Source organism: Colius striatus, chromosome 6 (genome assembly GCF_028858725.1).
Source record: "Colius striatus isolate bColStr4 chromosome 6, bColStr4.1.hap1, whole genome shotgun sequence".
Taxonomy (NCBI): Eukaryota; Metazoa; Chordata; class Aves; order Coliiformes; family Coliidae; genus Colius; species Colius striatus.
The window spans coordinates 4,478,259-4,502,001 of NC_084764.1; the positions used below are offsets into that span (position 1 = coordinate 4,478,259).

Consider the following 23,743-nt stretch of genomic DNA (forward strand, 5'->3'; position numbering starts at 1 on the left):
CTCTGCCTTCAGATGTGGCCTCTTGCCATAAGGAAAGGCTTCAGCCAGGTTTTTTTCCCTCTTGCCTGGGGGAGGTGGCATCTCCTTGGTGAGCACTGGGGCTCTGGAGGGGGTTACAGACCTGGGGGGGGGTCAATGGGAGACCTCGATGACAGCAGGCTGCCTTCATCCCTGCAGCACGTGGCAGCTGCTGGGCCCTGGCTTGGGCTCTTCTTCCTGGGGTAAACCTCAGTGGGAAGTGGGTGAGCAGAGGGACAGGCTTGTGTGTGGGAGGTCCTCATGCTTGCAGCCTGTGGGATGGATGTCAGTGGCTGGTGGCTGTGTCTCTGCTCTGTGGCAGCCCCACAGGGCTCTGTGTCCCTGCTCTGTGGCAGCCCCACTGGGTCCCTGCGAGGTAGAGGGAAGGGTAGGGCAGGAGCAGATCCTTGTGAGAGGAAGGATCTGCTTCATTTTGACTGTGTGAAATGCTTTCTTGACACTGCAATTGATGGGCTTTTGCTTGCTGTGGTTTTTGCACACATGCTGAGTTCCTCTTGGTTTCCTTACCCATCCAGGGAACTCTGAGTAGCATTAACACTGATGGAAGCTCTGTGCAAGGTAAATATGTGGGCAGGGAGCACAAATCCTGCCCAAAGAAGGGGCTGAGCTGGGCTGCCTCAGGTAATACACACACACACTGAGCTCTTTGTCCCCCAGCAGCACCAGCAATTACCTCAAACTGAGGGAAAGGCACCTTTTTTGAGGAGAGATCTTAAAGAGTGAGTGCATTAAAGCAAAGAGTTGTTAGGCTGTGTGTGTATTAGAAGGCAGGCTCCACTAAGCTGCTGGCTGAATTCAGTCTGATGGCAGAGGGGCTGAGCTGCCAGGAGGGAAGGGAAGCTCAGGGGGCTGCAGGGAAGCCCCCAGGGAGGCTTGGCTTTGTCTCAGTGGCCCCTGGGCAGGCAAAGGTGCTGGGTGGTTTGGTGCCTGTGTGAGACTGGGGCTTGTCTTTTTGCTTAGGATGGGTTTCTTCTTCAGTCAGGGGCTACCTGGATCAAAGGTGGGCTTAGCTCCAGGGAGCTCTGCCAGGTTTAGAGACTCTGAGCCCTGTAGCCTGGGGGCTATTGACCAGTGTCTCCTGTAGCCACCCTCTGTGACAGTCACTGGCACCTTCTGCAACCAACCTCCTGAGCTGGAAAGACATCTACATGGTGCCCAACCCTGAAAGCCTTCAGAGGGGAGGCATCAGCAGCCAGACTCTGGCCACTACTGGCCCAGGGGCCACCAGCCACCTTATGCAGGGCTAGGGAGGAAGGCTGAGCACTCTCACTGCTGCTGAGGTTGGTTCAGATTGCTGAATTCAGGGCTAAATGGAGCAGTGAATTAGACAAGCCACAATGAGTCTTCATTTGCCAAAGCACCTCAAGCCCCTGTCGGGTTTCTGTGGGATGGTGCCTGAGGGAGGGACCTGGGGAACATGGCACTTGGCTCCCAGCCATGGGCAACCACAGTGTCTCCCCACACACTGCCTGGACCCACAGGGCACAAGGGGCACAGGGCAGATGTCCCACCCTCTGCAGCAGTGTGGGACACCTCAGAGGAGCAGCACAAGCTGATGCTCTAAGTGTGTTTCTCTTTTCCTTCTTCCCCTCTCCATCCCTTTTTTTGGGGGGGGGGGGGAGAGGGAGGGATAATAGGTGATTCAGAAGCACTTTTTCTCACCCATTACCCAGCAAACAAGAGTTGTGAGAACAGGGACTGCAACAAAACAATTGCACTGAGATGTTGGGAGTCGTGCATTTCTGTGGCAGATGTGACGAAACTCAGCTCGACCTTAAAATAGCAGCAGCAGCAGCAGCAGAGATCTTCTAAAGCACAGCAAGCAGATGATTATTGACTGGAGAGCACACAGAGCACACCAGCCTGCTGGGTTTCACTCTGGCCAGAGGTGTGTGTGCTCCCTGTACCTCTCCAAAAGCTGCTTTTGATGAGCTTGTGCCGTTGGTGGTGCCCCACAGCTGACTTCCCAAGGGCTGATGTCAGGTGAGGTGAAGCCTGTGTCACCAGCCCTGCCCTCTCACCTGGGTGAAGGCACTGATATCTGTGGTCAAGCCAAGAGCATGAGGGTCTGGTGGTCCCCAGGCATTTCAGGGGTGCTCAGGGGCTGGTATGAGTTGTCCTGGTGTGCACCAGCAAGGAGAAGGATTGTCCACATAAACAATCATCTTTGTGCTCACCTGGCTTCCCTGCACAGGGGGTTGGACTGGATGATCTCTAAAGGTCCCTTCCCACCCTACCATTCTGTGGCATGCAGGTCATACCCTGCTTTCCTGCATGTGCCCTGCCAGGAAGCCCATGGGGAGCAGCAGCCACTGGTGCCATTGTCACCCTGGCCACACCTGCTGTGTGGTTAAACATAGTCCCCTGCTGCCCCTGGGGCTGTGGCTCTGCCATCCTTCACTGCCACCACCAACAACATCTCCCAAACAATGAAAGAGTCTTCATTCCTCTGCCTGTGTCCCAGGCAGCCCAGGAGGCTGGGAAACAGCTGAGCACTAAGTGATGTGTCTAATGGGGCTGCAGCAGCGCCGGTGGTTTTGTTCCTCTGTCTCCTGTCGTGCCGTGGAGCATGAGAAGATGTGGCTGGGGATGATGCCCAGGGGCCTGGCTGAGGTAGCAGAGCATGGCCAGGTGCCTTCAGTTACCTCCTCCCTCAGGAAGGCTGCAGCAGCCCTGCTCCCTGCAGCATCCTTTGCTCCCCTGCAGCATCCTTTGCTCCCTGCAGCATCCTTTGCTCCCCTGCAGCACCCTTTGCTCCCCTGCAGCACCCTTTGCTCCCCTGCAGCATCCTTTGCTCCCTGCAGCATCCTTTGCTCCCCTGCAGCACCCTTTGCTCCCCTGCAGCATCCTTTGCTCCCTGCAGCATCCTTTGCTCCCCTGCAGCATCCTTTGCTCCCTGCAGCATCCTTTGCTCCCCTGCAGCATCCTTTGCTCCCCTGCAGCATCCTTTGCTCCCTGCAGCCTGGTTTTGTCCCACCGTGGGCTGGGCCTGTGCAGAGCTCAGGGATGTGCCTGCTGCTGCTGCCCTGGGATGCCAGCTGGAATGAGGGGCAAAAGGCTGTTTCTCTGGTCATGGTGCTTGATAGAGAAGAGGAAGGCTTGTGCTCACCCCTTCCTACATCTCCTCAACTGGGGGGGCAGCCATGGGAGGCTCTGAGCAAACACAGCCTGGGAGTGAGATTCATTTCAAGCCCTTTAAACTGCCACAAACCCCCTGACAGGTCTGCCCTCCTGTGCCCTGAGGAGAGCTGTTAGGAGAGACACAAGAGCTGCTGTCCCCTCTCCCCCAGGGATGACACCAGCCTGGAGGGCAGGGCAAGAGCCCCCCACCTGGAGTCCTGGGCACAGGGCAGGGAGGCTGGACCACTGGCATTTAGCCAGCCACCCCTGGCTTGGCTGATGCTCAGGAGGGATGAACCTTTCTCACTGTCACCAGCTCATTCTTTTCCCCCTCTCCCTGCCTCTCCCTTTCTGAGTTGGGTTTATTTTGTTGTTGGGCTGGTATATGGATTAGCATTTATCACCAGGCTGAGTACCAGAGGGTTATTAAAAGCGATTTGCAATGTAAATGCTTTCATCATCAGCCACGGTTCCTTTAGACCAGGGTTGACTTGTATGAATATTAAAGCCATGTGGATGGGTTCAGAGGGGTTGTGGGAGTATGTCTGTTGGAGGGAGGGAGGGAGGGAGGGCTGGCTGCCTGGCTGTGCTGGGAAAGGCAATGTGGATCTGCCCGAGGGCAAAGGGATCTGGTGCTGGGGGGAAGCCGAGCGTGAAAGGGTGTGTATGAGGCAGAAAGGAAACCTGAGGGACTTGGAGAGGGACAGAGGGAAAGGAGAGGGAGAATATGCAAAAGGAAGATCTGCTTGAGGGCAGGAAGGTTCTTCAGAGGGGCCTGGACAGGGTCGATGGGCTGAGGGCAGTGTGAGGTTCAACGAGGCCAAGGGCTGGGTCCTGCACTTGGGTCACAACAACCCCAGGCAATGCTACAGACTGGGGCAGAGGGGCTGGAAAGCTGTCTGGAGGAGAAGGATCTGGGGGTGTTGGTTGACAGGGTCTGAACATGAGGCAGCAGTGTGCCCAGGTGGCCAAGCAGGCCAAGGGCATCCTGGCTTGTGTCAGGATGCTGGGTTCAGTGCTGGACCCCTCACTACAAGAAGGACACTGAGGGGCTGGAGCGTGTCCAGAGCTGGGGAAGGGGCTGGAGCACAAGTGTGATGGGGAGCAGCTGAGGGAGCTGGGGGTGTTTAGTGTGGAGAAGAGGAGGCTGAGGGGAGACATCATCACTCTCTGCAGCTACCTGACAGGAGGCTGTAGTGAGGTGGGGGTCGGTCTCTTCTCCCAAGTTAACAAGTGATAGGACAAGAGGAAATAGCTTTTAACTTGCCCCAGGGGAGGTTGAGGTTGGAGCTGAGGCAGAACTTTTTCCCTGAGAGGGTTGTCAGCCCCTGTGCCAGGCTGCCCAGGGAGCTGGGGGAGTGCCCAGCCCTGGAGGGATCCCAAAGCCATGGAGCTGAGGTGCTGAGGGCCATGGGTTAGTGCTGGGCTTGGCAGGGTGAGGGGAGAGCTGGGATTCCATCATCTTAAAGGTCTTTTCCAACTGAACCATCTCAGTGATTCTTTGAAGTCTCTCTGTGAGTGGGGTGGGAGGATGAGCTGGGTCTGGGCCACCCCCATCTCCTGAGCACCCACTCACTGGTGTAACTGCTCCTGTGCCCCTGGGAGCTGCAACAAGCTGAGATGGAGCATCATCGTGGCCACTTGCCACCAGCCCCTTCATCTGGCACCTCGGGGGCAGAGGGGAGAGGGGTGGCTTTGCCTGGTTCTAAGTGTTTGTGTTGTTTTGATGCCAGGGCAGTTTTTGAGGTGGAGGAGCCTGCTGGAGCACTGCCAAGTGATAATGGAAGTTCAGCAGCAGTTGCTGGTTAGACATGAGGCACAGCAAAGGGCCTGGGCATGGCCCAAAAGGGAAAAAAGAAAGAGAAGAAAAGGCAAAGCAGCCATCCAAAAATAGAGGCTGGAAGTACAGTGATGCAAAAAAAGGGAAGTGTGCAGCTACATGAGAAACAGCCAGTCCAGGAGTATCCTAGATCCATACAGGTGACCTGTGCTGTCATCTGCTCCCCAGGTACCTGCCAGGCCAAGCTGTATCAGTCACGTAGGATGGCAGGAGACTCGGGGTGGCACACATCCTAATCCCAAAGAAGAGATTTGGGCCCCAGAACATGAAGGCAGGTTAGACTCTGGCTTCTCCCAGGGTGCAACCACAAGTCCCTGCTGTCCTCACAGCCTGGCACAATGGATCTGGCCAGGAATGGGTTGGAGCTGGGGTCAGGTTCTGGAGTGGAGTTGCTGTTTTTCGTGGCCTCAGAAGGAAGGTGACACTTTGGTGACAACAAGAGGGCTTGGAGAAGCTCGCTGGCAGCCCATGAGCCTGTGTGAATATGCCAGGGCAAGAGAAGCAAGTGCTGTCTTTAACTGGGATATGTTTGGGCAGCCTGGGCTTTCACAAACTCTGCTTCTTCTGACTCCTGAGAGCACAGAAAGCTGGGACTTAGAAGTCGACGAGTTTTGTCTTGGATGCAGTGACACGTTTTTATCCCCACGCTTGATCGGCTTTGGGAGAAGGCTTCTGGCTCTTCATCACAGTCTTTTGTCTATCCATGGGGAGTTGTAGTTGGAAACAAGAGTCCAATCAAATAACCCAACCCCCAGTGCAGCCCAGTTGCCTTTGGAGCAGATATTTCCTCAGTCTGATGAGCTCACCCAGAGCGTGAGGGGTTTTCTAGGGGGGGAAGGAGCACGGGGAGAAGGAGGAGGAAGAGAGGATGGTATTTATCAGAGGTCAGGGCTTCAGGGCGAGGCAAGAGACTCCAATTAAACCTATCTTCGACAGGTTTTGGTCAGTGACTGTAAAGATGGTGTGGGCAGCTGTTAAGCTGGCCAGAAGTCAGGGAGGGCTGGCTGCGCTCAGAGCAGTCGCGTGGCTCCGCAGCAGCTGACGCCAGCAAAGAGCTTTGTCTCCTCGCTCCCCTCCGAGGAGGAAGCAAAGAAAATGAGTTACTGGTTGGCTGAACACTCCATAAAGAAATGCCAGGATCTGGCCTGGGGTGACCAAAAGAAAAGGCAAGTGTGTCTGGCTGGGTGCTGTGGCCAGGGCCTCTCTCTGTGCAGCCGGGCTGGGGATGCGAGTGCTGAAAGGCTTTAACCTTTTCAGGGTGTAGAGTGAGAAGCACTTGGAGCTGGAGATGTGTCACCAGAGAAAATGATCTGAATTATCTTCCCATGTTCTCTCAGATTCAGAAATGGGTCTGCATCTCCAGGGGGAAGGTAGCAGCATGTGAGAAAAAGGGAGAGGTCAAATCTGTGGGCTGGGCACGTTTCAGACGAGAGGTTGACATCAAACGTTTAGTTTAAGGAGTTTACCTCCCAGAGCAAGAGCTGGGTGAGGAGGTGAAGGAGTGGATGGTGGGAGCTTCTCTGAGCCTGTAATCCCTCAAAGGAGGGAGAAAGTGGGGCGTTTATTTGTTTGTGTGTACTGATGTATGAATGTGTGAGAGCGGAGCAGATGGGGAAATGATACCCGCGTGTAGCAGTGAGAGGCAGGGGGTGGGTGACAAGAGTTTGCTCTAAGCAGAGAGAAGGGGAAAGGTGCAGAGAGAAGGGGAATCAGATTATTTGCAACCCCCCCACCCTGCCGTTTAGTTTCTTCTCGCTTGGCACTTTCTCATCACGACGATGAAAGGCGAAAGCAGAAGCCGTGGGGCAGTCAGGCGAGGGTGCCGCGGGCAGCTCGGTGTGTTTGTTCCTGGGGAAACCCCCGGTGTCGGTGGCAGACACGTTTGCGGGCGGCTGCTCCAGCGTGTCGAAGTCTCCCTTAGCCCGGGTTGTGCCGGACCGGGGGGAGGCCTCGTTGTCCGCCCCTTGGATGCTGCGGCGGAGCGCGGCTGAACCCCGACGGGCGCCGCGGTGGGGGACGCGCGGGGGGAGGCGCTGTCCGCGGTGCTGACCGGGAGCGCTGCCGCCGCCCCGACGGCCGCCGGGGGACCGCGGTGATGGGGGTCCCGCCGCTGCCCGGGGCCGCCCCCCACACCCCCCACAACACATCTGGCCGCGGAGCCACAGCTGGAAGGGAGCACTGAGAAGGGAGTGGAGATTGGCCTGACGTCGTTGCTGCCCCTCCTTTTTCCCTCCCCCGCCCGCGGTGCGTCTTTGCGGGGTGCACATCTGGGGGTGGCACATCTGGGAATGGGGGAGGGAGAGGGCGGAGGGAAGAGAGAGAGGGGGGAGGAGGAGGAGGACCGGGCCGAACCGGCATCTCCGGGCCCTCCCTTCCCCACGCCCCTTCCCGCCCCTCCGCCGCGCTCGGCGCCGCCGGGAGCCGGAGCCGGCCGGGGCCATGCCTGCCGGAGCCCCCGACGGCGCGGCCGTGTGCTCGGCGCTGCACCATGGCCGCTGACAACAGGTCGGAGGCGGGCGGCGGCGGAGCGGCCTGGGGGCTGCCCGGTGAGTCGCTGCTCGGGGGCTCGGTGCGCTCGGGCCGTGGGGGGGAGGGGAGGGGAGGGGGGGGCAGAGCATCCCCCCGCGCCGCCCCCCTCCCCACCCCCACCCCACCACAGCGGAGCGTCCCTGCATGGCTTGAGGGTGCATGGGGAGGAGGGTGCGCACCGCCCCGGGGATGGAGCGGCCGGTCGGAGGGTGCCTCTTTGCCAACTTGCCCCGCGGGAACGCCGCGAATGCCCCGCGGGGTCGGGACCCCCGTCTTGGTTCAGTCGTGTCAGGCTGCCAGCCCGGCCGAGGCGGCGGGATGAGGTCTGATATCCCCCTTTCCCTGCTGCCGACCAAACACACCCCCCTCCTCGGGAGCCGGGGTCCCTCCGGTGCGCTGGGAACTCGCCCTGCCAGCACCCTGCGAGCAGCGCCGGGGACAGGCGCTTCCCCTCCTCCCCTCCCCGCGGGCACCCCAGCGCGGGACTCGTTTGTTCCCCTGGTGCCTCCTCTTGGTAAGAGATTGCTTTTCTGGGTAGGAAACTACTTGTATGCTGCTCTAAGAGCAGCGGCGACCAAAATCCTGTGATACCTTTCCAATACTTTATCCCCTGAGCTGGACAAAACCCCTCGGGTCGCCTCCCAGGACTTGACAAGGCAGAAGCCTCCTCACCTCCCTGGCAGAGCCCTTGGCCAGATTGGGCATTGTCAGGGGACAGACGTTGCCCTCTCCCTGCTGAGCTGGGGATGCCATCCTCCCCTCAGCCCTTGCTGTCCATGGCCCACCGTGGCCACGGGCAGGGCAGCCTCACCCTTCCTTTCTCCCTGAATGATGACATTGGCTTCCATTCAGGGAGCGCTTCTTATCGTGTTTGGAGTTTTGTTGTTGTTGTTTTAAACGAAACCAACTCGGTCTTCCCTTCTGTCCTGCGTTCAACCCCTTGGGCTGCTCTCTGGCCCCGTTTTCGAGCCGGTCTTTGCAAAGCTGGGGAGGCAGATTTCCCAGCCTGAGGAATGGGCAGCTCTCCTCTGTGCCCTGCTGGGCAGAGGTGAGGGGCTCTGCTTGGGCTTTTGGAGGTCCCTGCTTTGTCACAGGTGCCTCGAGTGACCTCTGAGGGCGGCTCAGCTTCTCCTGTCGCTACTTTTGGGATGAGCAGAGGGTTGGTACCCACCCAGTGCGGTGGCTTTGTTGGTGCTGGCACCATCTATGAAAACACTGAGATGCCAGGGTCCTAGAGCCCAGGCTTTCAGTGAAACCTCCCCGGTGACAAGGCTCACGTTGAAATCACCAGCGACGGCGAGATGCTTTTACTCTGTCACTACAGCTGGGCATCACCTCCTGCTTCCTAACACCTTGGCTGCTGTGATCTGAGCACCTGCTGCCGCTCTCCAGCCTGGGCCAGCCCCACCGTGAGGCATCCCAGAGCAGAGCAGGGCATCCCTGCAGGCGATTTCACCTCTGAAGCAGCGACCCATGAGCCTGCTCACCCCTCCGGCGGGCTGGTGGCCAGCTGGATGGGGAAGGTGGGGATGGGAGGAAGGAGCTGGGAGGAGGCTGGTGTCCCTATGCCCTTGTTCTGAGGGAGCCAGCAGCAAGTTCCCAGGTTTGCCAGACGGCCCCCGACACTGGCCCGGCCCCGGGAGTGAGCCGGCAGGGGGCGGGGAGGAAGAGGAGGAGGAGGAGGAGGGTTGCCGGTAAAAGCCGTTTGTTTATTCACACCAGGGGCATACCCATCTCGGCTGGTCAGTCTGGTTTCTTTCACAGGAGGGAAATGAGCAGAAATGATTAATTAAGGCTTGTGATCCAATTACCCCGAGTTTGCAGAAGGAGCATGGTTTTTCTCTTTAAACTGTCCCCACGAGGATCCTGTTGCCATCAGGTTTTGTCAGGCTCGGGGTTATGTTGTTGGGTTTGGTTTTTTGGTGGGTTCTTTCTCCCAGTTCAAATGACAAACATCTCCCCAGGAGAAAAAAAAAAGCCAAACAAACACAACAAGGACAAAAGCAGGGAATAAAAATAGTGAGAGCAGGACAAGCTGCTGATGCAGAGCCATCTGCCTTTGCTGTGGAGCCCTGCCTGCCCTGGCCAGCGGCATCCACGGAGGTGAAGAGGGCTGGGCAGTGCCAGCTGAGCTCTGTAAAGCCCAGGAGGAGAGCAGTAGCAAGGGGAGAGGGAAATGGAGGCTGTTTGTTTGCAAGGGGCTGCTGCTTTGTGCACGAACGCAGCTCCTCTTCCCGCACGCAGCAGGAGCCTCAGGTGTGTGAGCTCACCCCTTCCCCTTGGCACACGACACTGGGGCTGTGATGGGCATCTTCTGGAGAAGGAAGCCTTGTCCTTGAGCCAGTCTGACACAGGGCTATGCCCTTGGTGCTCTCCAGTAAGCCAAGGGGGGAGGTTTGCTTTGCATTTCAGCATCCACGCTGGGCTGGCTGTAAGACTCTCTGTTTAAAGGACACATGTTTCAGGGAGGTGTGAGGATGCAGCACCTGGGTCAGCCAAAAAGTGGAAGTTTGGACCGGATTGTTCTTATCTGCTTCACTTGCCCTCTTTCTCCCTCTCCCAGCACCCACACTGGCTGCTCTTAGCCCACCTTAGCACCAGCACCTAGCACGAGTGTGCCAGGGGCCAGTGGGAGCAGTGGGATGAGGCTCAGCACCCAGCATTTTGCTGGTGCAGGTCATGGTGAAGCCTCTTCTAGCTGGCACTTGCAGCCATGCCAAAGCCATTCCTCTTCTGAGGTATTTGGGAGGCCAGTCAGAAAGCAGATACCAGTTTCTAGGAAGACTTATGTGCTCTTCTGCCCAGGGCCCCAGCAGGACAGGCAGCGAGGGTCTTAATGCATCTTAATTCAGACAAATTCATTTGCTGAAGCTTCGAGGAGGAGTCAGGCATTTCCTGGCCAAATTAATCTGGGGTGAGTGCTCCCTGGGCAGGTTTCCCCACTACACCAGTATTTTGCTGGTGCAGGAGTGCAGGACAGGGTGCTGTACCCTGTAGGGAACAGAACCTGCAGGTCTCTGCCTACAGGTTCCCTCTCCCCTTGATGCTTAACAGCAGAATTTTAGCAGCAGACATACAACCAGCCCCTGTCCCTGCTGTCCCCCTGGCAGAGATCTATGTGTCCCCACTGTGTGTGTGTGTGTGTGTTGGCATCACACAATCATGGAATGGTGGGGTTTGGAAGGGAGCTCTAGAGCTCATCCAGCCCAAGCCCCTGCTAAAGCAGGTTCCCCTCCAGCAGGTCACACAGGAACGTGTCCAGGTGGGTTTGGGAACCTCCAGAGCAGGAGCCTCCACCCCCTCCCTGGGCAGCCTGTTCCCTGGGGATTGATGCACTGGTGCTGCTGAGCCTTGACTCTGGGTCAGGGCTCCATCGTTTGACCTGGCTTCAGACCTCGAGTCTCTTGGCACAGGGAGCACTGGCAGGTGAAGCTCTGCTGGAGCTGCTCCCTATCCCTGGCATTGCTGGTCACACCTTCGCTCCTGGGACCCTTCAGCCCCGAGGCTGCACTGCATGAAGGAGCAACTCAGACACTCAATTTATACCTTGGAAGTCTGTGGTGAAAATGACCTTCCCCAGCCTGCCCAGGGCTCTGAATGCAGTGGCTGCAGGCACAGAGCCTCATCCCTCTGACAAGCCCCAGCACTGTTGCTTGAGGTCCTGCAATTCAGAGCTGTAGCAGTGCCCTCCTGTCATGCTGTGCCCCTGTCCCCATCACCCCTGCATGTCCTCTGCAGTGTTGGGCTTCAGTCCTGCTCTGCCTAGGCACAGCAGCAGAGGTGCCCCACTGCCCCATCCTCCCCTGCCCCAGCGCCAGGCTGAGACCCACACCCACCCTGGGGCCTCGTGTCCGTGACTCAGAGAGGGATGTGGGGAACCAAGGGGCTGTTTGCTTGGCTTCAAGAGCCTCCAAGAGGAGTTTCATCCTGGGTCAGCTGAGGCAGGAAGAGCAACAGCTGGGAAGTTTGTCCTTTAAAGGCAGGGCTCCTCGGATGCAATGGGCTCAGCCAGAGCTATCGCTGCCATACCCAGCTACTGAGGCTAGCTCACTCCTCTAGCCAAAACAAAGCCCTTCCTCCTACCACAGCTGCTAGTAAATCTATCTTCTAGCACCTTGCAGCTTGGCAGAGGAAGCAGCAAGGGTTGGCACCGGGTGGCAGCCTGGAGGTGTCCAGAGCAGATGCTGCTGGGCGGTGCGTCATCCGCACGTGTGAGGCTGCCGGTGGAGCTGCTTTGAGTCAGGCAGTTAAGGGGTTAACTTAGGCTCTTCAAGCAGAATGAGATTGATTGTCTGTGGGAAACTCGGAGGCTCTGGTTGTGCAACCCCTGAGGTCTGAAAACATCAGTCTGCAAACACCATGTCCCAGGCCCTGGCGGGTCAGGGGCCGGCTCTCCAGAGGCATTCACGACGCCTCAAGCACACCCTTCCCTCGACAGCCACGATAGCTGGGCTCCCCCTCGAGCAGGCTGCCTCTGCCCAAGGGACAGGCAGCCTTGGGGGGGTCTTTGCATGACTGATGGGAAGCAGCATCCCCTGGATGTTGGTGTGACTGAGCTGGGAAGGAGCCTACCCTGCATCTCGCCATCTCTAGTGCCTTTGGGGTAGTTTGGATCCCTCTTCTGCTGGTAATTACAGCCTGTGCTGTCCCAGTTCAAGCCAAAAAAGTGTGTGTGTGTGTGTGCAGAAAGGAGTGGAGAGCAGTGAAAGCAGCATCAACCTTTGCCTGACAGTGGGTGTGAGTTGCCTGGGCTCGGGTCTGCCTGCAGCGCTCAGCAGCATCACCTACCACACTTGTCTCCAGGCTGCTTGCAGAGCCCAGATCCCTCACCATGGCCCACAAGCGATGCCAAGCTCATGAAATCCTCTGCTGCCACATGCAGTCACAGGCCATGAGGTGGCTGAAATCCTGGTGAGTCTGAGGTGGAGCTGGGCTCCTTCCCACAGAGGTTTCCAGCCCGGCACAGCTCCCACTGTGCCCAGCCAGGAGCTGGTCGGAGCCTCTGGGGATGGCAGCAGGGAGAGGTTTGCAGGCAGCATCTCTACCTGAGAGCTCTCTCTGAGAGATCTGTCTCCAAAGAGTTTCTTCCCTGCCCACCTTCAGCTGCAGCTCCCGTCCCTCAATCTGTCCCCTCGCTCAGGCATCATCTCTGACATCAAATAGCAAAGTATTAGACCAAGTGAGGCCTGATATTTCCACTTTCCTTTCTCTTTACCACCTCAAAGCTTCCCCTCTGCTGTTTGCCCTCAGGAGAAGGGCTCTCTTGTGTCACATCCACATCTATCTGGCAGGCCCCTTGCTCTTGCCTGATGTTCTGCCCTAGGCTCTGTTTTCTCTCACCCATCACTCAGCTTGTTTGTCCTCTCAAAGCCCTGCACTGCTGTCTGTGGCAAGAGGCTCCAGTTCCCACTCTTTACAGTTCCAGAGTAGCTCCTTGGAGTTTTGTCTCTGAGGGCTGTGCTCTGGGAGGAGTTGCCTACAGAGAACCATGGTCCTGCTGACAGCTGCACTCTGCCAGGGCAGCACCACGTCCCTGCTCATCTGTGCTGCTGTGGGGACCCCAGTGAGGGAAGCAAAGGGCACAGGGTGCCAGCCCCCTCCTTGCCCAGTGCCAGCCCTGGCTGCTGGGAGAGGCTGGGATGGGCTGGCACCCTGGATGGGGAGTGGGTCTGCTGTGGGTGTCCATGGCCATGTGGGTCAGTGACAGGGTGAGGAGGCTTCCCTGCAGCTGCCTGCCCCACAGAGGGGCTGAAGTGCATCCCCCTTGTCCCTGGAGAAGGGAGAGCTGCTCTTCTAAGCAACCTGGGGTCTTGCAACTCCCTGCCCTCTCCACAGGTGGCTGTAGCCACAAGCCTCTCCCTGAGGAGAGCCCAGCTAATCCAGGTGGGCACTTGTTTGACCCTCTCCTTTCCCTCTGCCCTTGGCAGGACCTGTAGCTGCAGCAGGGTCATTTCTGCTGTGCTGCCTTTAGCCAGCTGGGTCCTATTAAAGCTTCAGCCCAGGGATGTAAAAGAACGTGAGCATCTCTCTGAGGCAGAGAGTATTAATGCAGGGGATGGGAGAAGTGCAGCTCTAGCCCAGGCTCAGCCAAAACAACCCAATCTTCCTGGCTCAGTGGCATGGGCTGAGCTCTCCCAGAGCCCTGAGGTCCAAGGCAGGGGAAGGAGAAGGTGTTGTCCCCTGAGTCCTGCTGTGGGATGCTGCTGCAGGGAGCCTTTTCTGCTGGGATGTTGCCCACTGGAGCCAGTGTGGGAGCTGCTGGTGCCTGGCAGCTAGGGGCTGGGCACAGGAAGGTAAGGCTGGGCTTTGGCTTGCATGGCATCTGCTGCCACTCTTCCACTGATGGGTTATTCATTGGGCCTAATAATTGAGTGACAGGTGGTTAATTAACTGTCAGAGTGACCAGTGTGCTGGGAGGTTCCTTATAGGAGTGACTTTGAACCACTTACAAACACTTTCTCACCACTCTGCTGCTTTGCTGGTGGTGCTGTGAGTGGGTAGATGGTGTGGGTATGAGCTGGGTGTGACACAAGGCACCTTGTGGGCACAGGGGAGCACTGGAGGGTGCTGGTAAGCCATGGTGAGGGGCTGCTAAGCCTTGGCTGTGAGTGCTTCTCCCAGCAGACCAGTATATACACCGCCTCAGACAGGGTGCCTGGCTTTGGCTTTGAAACCCAGTGACCACCATGTAGTTAGAAGGAGCAGGGGAGGCTCCTGGCTCACTGAGGGTCAGTGATGCTCAGGTTAGCTGATGCAATGGTCCTGGACACAGTCACTTTCCCAAAGCTGATGCACAAACACGTGCTGGGGGAGAGATTCTCCAGCCCCCTCAGCTGCCCCTGAAAGCTGGCAGCTCCTTGTGCTGCTGAGCTCACTGTTTCCACCAGCAGCTCTAGCAAAAAAGCCACCAGAGTCTCCCAGCTTGTGGGGAATGGAGGAGTTTGCTCTGCCTCCTGAGAACCAGTTGAATAGCAGAGGGAGAAAGAGGACTAAACTATTCAATGGGAAAAGAAACCACCCAGATCCACCCTGTACATTTACTGGCAAGAAGCAATTCCTCTGGCAGGATGGCTCAGGTCTCCGCTGGAGCAGGACTTCAGGGATCCACCAGCCCTCACTGTGCCAGTGGGTGCCAGCTGGAGCTGGGAGGGCAGAGGGACCCTTGCTATTATAACCCAGCAAATCCCCCTGGCCCCTTTCTGGCTGATTTATTGCCTTCCAGATGCAGAAGCACAGGAGCAGCCTGAGAGCAGCCCAGCAGAGCCTTCCAAACCCAGGCTGCTTCCCCCACTCCCCTCCATCCTCTCCCCATAGATTGTATTTCCAATGCAGCTCTATTTTCACCCTCCCCATAGATTGTATTTCCAACCCAGGAGTTCTATTTTCACACTCCCTGAGGGCTGTGAATGTGTCAACCAGAACAATCCCTCACTAGCTGTAAACCAGGTGCCCTGACTCAGGAACCAATTAACAGCTATTAGGTAAGACAATTAACACCCCAAACTGTCACCCCTCCCTGAGTGCCCTTTCCCTGTTTCCTGCATAGCTTCAGCATCTTCCATCCCTCCCTTCTTTTTCTTCTCCCTCCTTCTTCTCCTCCAAGAACTGTGGCTCTTGTACTGCCCAGCCCTGTATAACATCAGCAGTCTGTCAGCTCTGGTCCTTCAGATCAGCTTTGCTGTTCCTCCAAGGGGCTGATTGCACCTGTATGGAGCAAAAGCCCATCTCCTCACCCTCAGAAGCCTCTGCAGAAGGTATAGTTTCTCTAATTCTTCTCTACAAACAGCTTCCCCTCGCTGGCACCTGAGCACAGGGTTAGGTTTGTGGTGGTGAGGCTTGCTGGGTGTGTGCACAGCCCTGCTTCATTCTCAGAGACCTTGCTTCAAGCCACATGTAAACCAGCTGCCCCTTCTCCCCTGAGGATGAGGATGGAGCAGGGAAGGGGAGTGGCTTTCACAAGGTCCATGGAGGGACTCAGGTAGCAGAGGGCAGGGGATACTGAGGCAGGAGGAGCTCACCTCACAGCTCTGGAACTGTCTCCTCAACCCTGCCAGTGATGATACCCATGATGTCAGGCAGTGATGGGGATCCTGCTGTGCTAAGCTCTGCCCAAAATAGGTGTACACGACCCTAATTGCAGCCTCCTCTGCTTGGATCTACACCTGCCATTGCCTTCTGTCTTCATCCATAACACACATGATGTTGGGTGGGAAGGCAAAGGCTCTCTTCAAGCAGGACACACTTGCTGAGTGCTGCAGTGGCCACACAAACTGCTGCTGTGGGTGAGGAGTTAAAGGCTCTTTATGGCTTCAACAGAGAGGAGAAAAACAGCCATAAATCACTGCCAGAGGCCCTCAGGAGAGAGGAAGGAGGTGATGGAGTTTACTGTGGCTGGCTGGTGAGAGCAGGTCTGGGAGAGCATCAGACAAGGGATGGTGTGTGCAGGTGTCACAAGTAGGGGCCTCAGCATCAGGAGCCCTTCTGATGTGACCTCTGGGCTTTGCCACAGCTGCATCTCCTCCTGGCTGTGGTGCAAAGGGGGATGGAGGCAGAGAGGGCTGTGTGGGACAGGGAGCATGAGGAATGTGCTCCTGGAGGTGCAGGAGGAGATAGGCATTGGGAGGCATTTAGTGGTGAGACCTCAGGGTCTGGAGGGGTCCTTTGGTGAATGGGGCCAGTGCTGCAGCTGGTGTGAGAGGAGGGGGAACGGCACTGGTGAGTGTGTTGCAGCACTGCCAATCTCCTGCATGCCCTGCCCATCCTGGGGCACAGGCAAAGCTGGGGCTGCCTGAGGATCATCCCAAAGGATGTGACCCCAGTGCCTGTGCAGACAGCATGCATGTTTTGGTCAGCCCCTCTGAGAGCCAGCGAGTTCCCAGCATGCAGGACACACTCCCAGCTCTGCAGTGAGCTGCCTGCCCTGCTCAGGAAGGCAAAGGCAGTGCTGGGCAGCCATGGTGAGCTCAGAGAAGGGTGTCAGGGGCAGAAGAGAGCAGGAGATGGAGGCTGGGGCATGGCAGGGAATATCCAGGCTGGCTGAGGGGTGAGGGTGCTGTGCTGTACACACCTTCAGCTGTGTTGTTGTGCATATCTTCACCCTCTTTAACCACTCCCATTCCCCCTGCTACCTCCAAACAGACCACTGCTTTGTTTCTGCCCTTCAGTGCAGGCTGGTTTCCAGCACAACCATGTGAAGTCCCTCACCTCACCATTGCCTCCATCTCAGCAGGCAGGTTTCCAGCATGACCTCTGGGTGGCATCCAGAGCCTTCATCTCCCCTCACCTCTTACAAACAGCTATACAGAAGAGATGGACTTTCCTTACCTGGGGCAACTGAGAACACAATCCTGAGGCTGGTCATTAATTAGATGCACTTACAAGAGGATGCAGGTTCAGAACTGGGAATAGAACCTGCCCCCCCCCCCCTCATTTGAGCAGAGACAAAGGGAAGGGTTCTTGTCAGGATTGTCAGACTGTGCCTGGGAGAGCTGGGGTAGATGTCTGTTTGATTGCTAGCTTGGCTGATGGCTTTGATTAGCTGTTACAAGAATGACAGCTCCATCTCCCCATCCTCACTGAAGCGAGGCATTTAAGAGAACCTCATTTCAATTGTACCAAAACCAACCCCCAAACTGCCACAATTATGCATTTCTAAGTCATCTTATACACTTTGCACTTCTTTTCCCATCTCTGGCTGGTTGCCCAGGAAGGATGGCAGCAGGAACAAGTTTCCCTCACCCTTGAAGCATCTCTTTGAGCGTGGAGCTGGGTGCAAACCTGGCCAGTGCCACGGGGCTTCCTCGTTATTTAGCACTTGGTGTCTACCAAAGGGCATTTGCTTTGTTTTCAAAGCACTTTGTCTGTGTGGAACCAGGGTCAGAGGTCAGTGTGGAGGTATTGCACTGGCTCACCCACTTCTTTCCCCTGCACATGTAAGAGAAGCCCAGCCACGAGCACAGCTGCAGCATTGCTAGTGCAGCAACTGCTTTAATGGCTGTGCCAGGACCCCAGCTTTAGCATCTCAGCAGCCACACTCCCATCTTCTCACACCTGCATCTCTTTAAAAAGTGGTTATACTGAAACCTCAGCTGTCTGCTGATGGCAGGAGTCTCCTACCCTCCCCACAAACGAGAAAGGCAAAGGGTGTTGCTTTGAAAAGGCTTTAAAAGAAACACACTGAGTGATCCCAAAGCCTGGTAAACATTGTTGTGGAGAGGCACAACATATGTGTTCATGCATTTAGCAAAACCAGCTTCAGGAGGCCCAGGACTTTGGAGTCAGCACTCTTGCCCATGCCAGCTTGCAGAGGTGCCGTGCCAAGAGCTCCTGTTGTACCCACTGGTGTGGATCAAGCCCACCCCAGGCCTGTGGGGTGGGTGGGCAGCCTGGTAGGACCCCCTGGCTGGGATGATGGGGTTGGGATGGCCTCAGCACCCCAAGGCAAGGCTGGTGAAGGCTCAGCAAGCTTTTAAGGGCCATGGTGGTGCAGGAGGGACAGACCCTCTACCCTGCCTTCTTTCCCTTCCTCTTCCAGGAGGAAATTCTCCTTCATCCCAACACATCAGTTTTGGTCCACTGACGGTTTCTTAAGATCCCTTCTCCCCTCACCTTGGAGGGTTAACCACAAGCATCCCAGATCAGATGAAGCCAGTCTTTATTGTCCATACTGAGGAATTTTTGTCCAGGCTGAGGGATTATTAGGGTGAAAGCAGGCTGAGGGCTGCCTTCACCCTGTGTGTCTCCAGAGGCAGTGTGGCTGCAGCTGCAGTGTGCTGTGAGCCTGGGGAAGGGGGCCAGCATGTCCCAGCATCACTCATGCAGCCCCTTCCCTCTCCTGTGCGTGTCAGGGCTGGGCTGTGAACCAGCCTGAGCCGAATTACTCGGTTTCAGACCAGCTTGGGTTTTCAGCATCTGCCTTTGAGCTGTTTCCCCTTCCTTTGTCAAGACCAGCTCCCTTGGGAAGGTTGGTGCCCCCAGTAGTGCAACTGTAGTGTAACTGGTTGTTTTCCCTCTCCCAGAGTTCGTGTTCCAGAAGGAGCTGTTTGCTGCCAGAGACACAGGTGAGCTGTGTGGAGTGGCCCCTGCTTGGGGAGGGACATGAAGCACACCATAAAGCCCCCATCATCCCTGGGGAGGGTCCTTGCAGTGAGCACCCCACAGCCAAGAAGGAAGAACCTCCTGCAGCCTCTGTGTGAGCTTCCCCAGGGCATCCTGGGGCCGTGCTCCTGGCCCTGCAGAGAAGGGACCATCGTGCCCTGGCCAAAGGGCCATCCCCACAGCTTCATCTGCCTCCTTCAGTGCTAAAAGTGCTGCTGGGGCAAAGCAGAGCAGGAAACCCAGTAACACCAAGAGGTTTGGGAGTGATGCCAGCAGAGGTATGACCTTCTCCCTTTCTATCCCCATTGCAGACTCCATGTACAACCTCTCTGCTCCACCCTGGCAGGCAAAGATGACCAACCTGACCTACGACAACTTCACGCTGGGCAACCGCTCCGAGGTGAGCATCCAGCCTCCCAGCAACTACAAGACAGTGGAGCTGGTTTTCATTGCCACAGTCACAGGCTCGCTCAGCCTCGTCACCGTGGTGGGGAACGTCTTGGTGATGTTGTCCATCAAAGTGAACCGTCAGCTCCAGACCGTCAACAACTATTTCCTCTTCAGCTTGGCCTGCGCTGACCTCATCATTGGGGTCTTCTCCATGAACCTCTACACGGTTTACATCATCAAAGGTTACTGGCCACTGGGGGCTGTGGTGTGTGACCTCTGGCTGGCTTTGGATTACGTGGTGAGCAACGCCTCTGTCATGAACTTGCTCATCATCAGCTTCGACCGTTACTTCTGTGTCACCAAGCCCCTGACGTACCCGGCCAGGAGGACCACCAAGATGGCAGGGTTAATGATTGCTGCAGCCTGGATATTGTCCTTCGTTCTCTGGGCCCCTGCCATCTTGTTCTGGCAGTTCATTGTGGGCAAGAGGACGGTCCCAGAGAGGGAATGTTACATCCAGTTCCTCTCCAACCCGGCGGTGACCTTCGGCACGGCCATCGCTGCTTTTTACCTGCCCGTGGTCATCATGACGGTGCTGTACATCCACATCTCCCTGGCCAGCAGGAGCAGGGTGAGGAGGCACAAGCCAGAAAGCAGGAAAGAGAGGAAAGGCAAGTCCCTCAGCTTCTTCAAAGGGCCTCCCCCGATCAAGCAGAACAACAACTCCCCCAAGAAGGCCGTGGAGGTGAAGGAGGAGGTGAGGAACGGCAAAGTGGACGACCAGACCTCGGCACAGACGGAGGCCACTGGCCATCAGGAGGAGAAGGAGACCTCCAACGAGTCCAGCACCGTCAGCATGACCCAGACCACAAAAGACAAGCCCACAGCGGATATCCTACCGGCTGGGCAAGCACAGAGCCCTTCCCACCCTCGGGTGAACCCCACTTCCAAGTGGTCCAAGATTAAGATCGTCACCAAGCAGAGCGGGACCGAATGCGTCACCGCCATCGAGATCGTCCCTGCCAAGGCAGGAGCCTCTGAGCACAACTCCCTGGCCAACAGCCGCCCCGTCAACGTGGCCAGGAAGTTTGCCAGCATCGCCAGGAGCCAGGTCAGGAAGAAAAGGCAGATGGCAGCCAGGGAGAAGAAAGTCACCCGCACCATATTCGCCATCCTCTTGGCCTTCATCCTCACGTGGACTCCCTACAACGTCATGGTCCTCATCAACACCTTCTGTGAAACCTGCGTGCCCGAGACGGTGTGGTCCATCGGGTACTGGCTCTGCTACGTCAACAGCACCATCAACCCAGCCTGCTATGCCCTCTGCAATGCCACCTTCAAGAAAACCTTCAAGCACCTCCTCACGTGCCAGTACAGGAACATTGGCACAGCCAGATAAAGCGGCGCTCAGGGACCGCTCCAACCTTTCCCTTTGCCTCCTTGCCTGGGGTGGGGAGGAGGGGCACGGGGAGAGGTGGGGTAGGGGGATGTTGTCCTCTGCTCCTCAGACACAACGGTGCAGGCTGTGCAGGGATTGCAGATGATGGCCCTCAGCCAACGCTGACAAAGGTCCAAAGGTCTGAGCTGCAGCTCCTTCCAACCACCCCTGGGCTTGGGGACTAGCCAGAGGTGATGTGGTCGCCCTCCCCAGCTTCCTGCTCTTGAGAGGCCACTCAAACAGGCCTCAGTGTTTGTCCTAAGACTGGATGCCTCTCCTCCCCCGTGTCTGACCATCTACCAGAGCGTGAGAGCTTGTCTGCGTGCAGACAGCCGAGTGCTGGATGCTTTCAATAGGCTTTTAAACCCTTGATTACCCAAGAAATTCAAAGTAACCAGGGCCAACCATTTGCTGGCCATCTTGGACCGGGCTGGCTTGGCTCATGGGGAGTCCTCCTGGCCCCCAATCATTGCACCTTGGCAGAGATGACAAGCTCCTTCCTTTCCCTCGAGGGACACCATTGTACATCCTCCCCCAGGGACCAGGGAGGGGTTTTTTTCCCCCTTGGGCTTCAGCTCTCTTCTCCCCTCACTGTCCTTTCTACCCTCAAGGCAGCAGTTGGCTGGACAGACCAAACCAAGCACCTCCTTCGTTGGGTGAGGAGGGTGAAACCCAGTCGCCTCTTACAGCGATGGAAACTCAAACTGCCCAAGACAAGCAGTGGTGTGGTGGCAGGACTTGTGTCCACGGCCCCAGGGGAAGCAGTGACGGTGAAAACAGCTCTTTGCAAGGGACAAGGGAAGGTAGGGGGCTGCCAGGGAGTTGAGAAGAGGGGCTGTGACGTGGCTGAGGTGCCACAGGTCTCATCTGGGCTGTGAGCAGGTCCTTCCTCATCCCTGCAGTGGCTGGGGGAGACCTGACACACAGCTCTGGGGTGCAGAGAGGATGGTGGTGGTCTCCAACCCCGCTCCCTGGCCAAAGAGCAGCTGCTGAGCTTTGGAAATGGACATAAAACCCTGTGGGCAGCGCTGTGGCAGAGCCCTCAGCATGCTGGGCAACCTCCCCCAGGGCTGCCCTGGCCCAGCTGGGGATGACCACCCCTACTCCCCCAGCCACTGCCTTGAGGGTAAATCACGTAGCAGTGCCCAAAATCCCCAGTGGGCTTTTGGTTTGGGGTTACCTGGGGGGGGGTTTTTAACTGTTACAACCACGGCCAGACCCATCCTGAGACAAATAAAGACCTGGGACCAGAAACCAGCGGTGAGGAGTGAATGAGTCGTCCCATGGTTGCCCTTCCCCAGCCTTCCAGCATCACCCACCCCTGTCAGCCACCCCATCTCTCCTGTTGAAAGTGTGGGGTGGGGAGGGCAGCCCAAAATGTTGTCCAGAAGAGGCTGTGAGGTGCCTCCAAGCCCCTGCTGCCAGCCACAGAGTGGACTTTGCCACTGGTCCAAGGCAAAGCTGGGCTTTGCTGAGGTTTCCAGCCCTGCAGCACTTCAGGGGCTCAATAGGTAGGTTCTGAGAGCCTTCTTTTCTAAAAAAGGAGAGGTTTTTTTTAATTGGAAAAGAAAACAAACCCCATTTTCCAAAAGAAAGGAGAGCTCCCACCCAGCCCTGGGGATGGCACATGGAAGGCAGAGGGGCTGCAGCCCTGCTATGGACACGCACACACACAGCTTGAAGGAGGAGAGGGGACACAGAGGTTCCTGGGGGTAATGGCTTTGTTTTCCCCCCACCCCAGCTGCTGGGGGGAAGTTGTGTCCCAGCTGAAGGGATGCTGGAAGAAGCCTCCCCCAGCTCAGAGCAGTCCTCACCTGAGTAAGGGGCATGAGTGATGGGGGTTACTCAGGCATTGGCCACTCAGCCTTTGCTGCTGAAGGAGGGAGGAGGCTCTTGGGCTTGTCAAAGGTTGCACTTAAAGGCAACTCTTTTGTGCCAGAGGGTGGGAAAAAGTGTGTTCCCATCCCAGCTCCCCAGGTGGGTGGGTTTGCTCTCTACAACACTAGCAATTAAAACAAGGCATCTCAGTGAAAGAGGAGGTCGTGGAAAGGAGGAAGGAGAGGAGGAGGATGAAGACTGGAGGGTAGGCCAGCTGCAGCTGGGCATCCAGCTCCACAGGCACCACGTCGAGGGGCTGATGAAGATGCTGCCTTCCAGCTCTAGTCCTTCCCTTTGCCTTTCTTTGCTGAGAAACACAGGAGACAGGGGTTAGTCTGAGGGCTGACAGCTCACTGATCCCTGGCCCAGCCCTGCAAAGCCCCACTTGAGGAGAGGGGGAAATCCTCATCCCACCCAAGCTGGCGGTGCCTCGGCTGGGGGAACACCCAGCCAGCAGCTGGCACAGTGCTGGTGCAGAGGGAAAGGCATCCAATGTCATCCCCTCACATCACCAGCAAAGCCCCAAGCTGCCCCTGCACAGCCCCTGCCTCCCACAGCAGGACCCTTCTGGGGACAGGAGCGGTGGGGACCGACCTTTGGACTTTGACTTGATCTTGGAAGAGCAGGGCTTGGTCACATAGACAATCTCCTCACACTGGGCATTGTACAGGGCTTTCTTCAGGATGCCAGAGCGAGTCTTGACACCTGTCTGAGCACTGCAACCCCCCCAGCTCTCAAATTTGTACTTGCAGTCGGCTGCAAGAGAGCAGAGAGGTGTCAGAGCCAGCCAGGACCCGCTGTGGGCACCAGCCCTCCCCCAGCCCAGCCACCAAACACCCACCTCCAAACTTCTTCTTCCAGTTGCAGGGGATCTTACACTTGAGCTTCTTACTCTCATCTTTGCACGTGCCCTCCCTGTAGCCCAGGCCACAGTCCTTGCTGTTGGGGACACAGGGACCCCAGCGCCAGTCCTCGCACTCGGAGACGTCCTTCTTGGCCTTCTCTGGGGAAGGAACAGGGAGTGGGTGCTCACTGCAGGGATGTGGCAGCACACCACCCCTGGGCTGCCTCCCCTACCACCACCCCTGGGTGCTCCTCACCTTTCTTGTTCTTGCCAGCCTCGGCCGTGGCTGCCAGCAGGATCAGCGCCAGGAGGAGGAGGAGGAGGCCCCGGACCTGCATCCTGCCTGGGGAGGAGGAAGAGGAGGAGGAAGAAGTGGGGTTAGGAGCATGGCAGACTGCAGACAGCCTGCCTGGGAGCAAGATGACACCTGCCTCCATTGCACATGTGCACCTGCTTGTGTACACTCCCATGAGCTGCTCCTCATCACCCCTTAGACCACGTGTATTGATTGCAACAGGAAGGTTAATTGTGCATCTCAGCAGCTGCCTCCAGCCAAGGGACCTGTTGA

At 57.1% G+C, this 23,743-nt stretch overlaps 2 protein-coding genes across 4 annotated transcripts; one reads left to right on the forward strand and one right to left on the reverse strand.

Annotated features, from left to right (window-relative positions):
• Positions 1–7,506: 7,506 nt before the first annotated feature.
• Positions 7,507–20,414, forward strand: CHRM4 (cholinergic receptor muscarinic 4). 2 transcript variants are annotated; one of them, XM_061998350.1, is made up of 3 exons: positions 7,507–7,545; positions 18,547–18,588; positions 18,937–20,414. In XM_061998350.1, exon 3 carries the CDS (start codon positions 18,942–18,944, stop codon positions 20,412–20,414), a length of 1,473 nt encoding a protein of 490 aa, XP_061854334.1. In that variant the 5' UTR covers positions 7,507–7,545; positions 18,547–18,588; positions 18,937–18,941. The 2 variants fall into 2 exon arrangements, with proteins under 2 accessions (XP_061854334.1, XP_061854335.1); XM_061998351.1 differs by lacking the exon at positions 18,547–18,588 and having other exon boundaries at positions 7,521–7,545.
• Positions 20,415–22,504: 2,090 nt separating this feature from the next.
• On the reverse strand, positions 22,505–23,513 carry MDK (midkine). 2 transcript variants are annotated; one of them, XM_010199602.2, is made up of 4 exons: positions 23,432–23,513; positions 23,173–23,334; positions 22,926–23,087; positions 22,505–22,638 (listed from the first exon to the last, which is right to left on the reverse strand). In XM_010199602.2, the coding sequence occupies exons 1-4, from the start codon at positions 23,511–23,513 to the stop codon at positions 22,613–22,615; spliced, it is 432 nt and encodes a 143-aa protein (XP_010197904.1). In that variant the 3' UTR covers positions 22,505–22,612. The 2 variants fall into 2 exon arrangements, with proteins under 2 accessions (XP_010197904.1, XP_061854395.1); XM_061998411.1 differs by having other exon boundaries at positions 23,173–23,320; positions 23,415–23,513.
• Between the last annotated feature and the right edge of the window lie 230 nt (positions 23,514–23,743).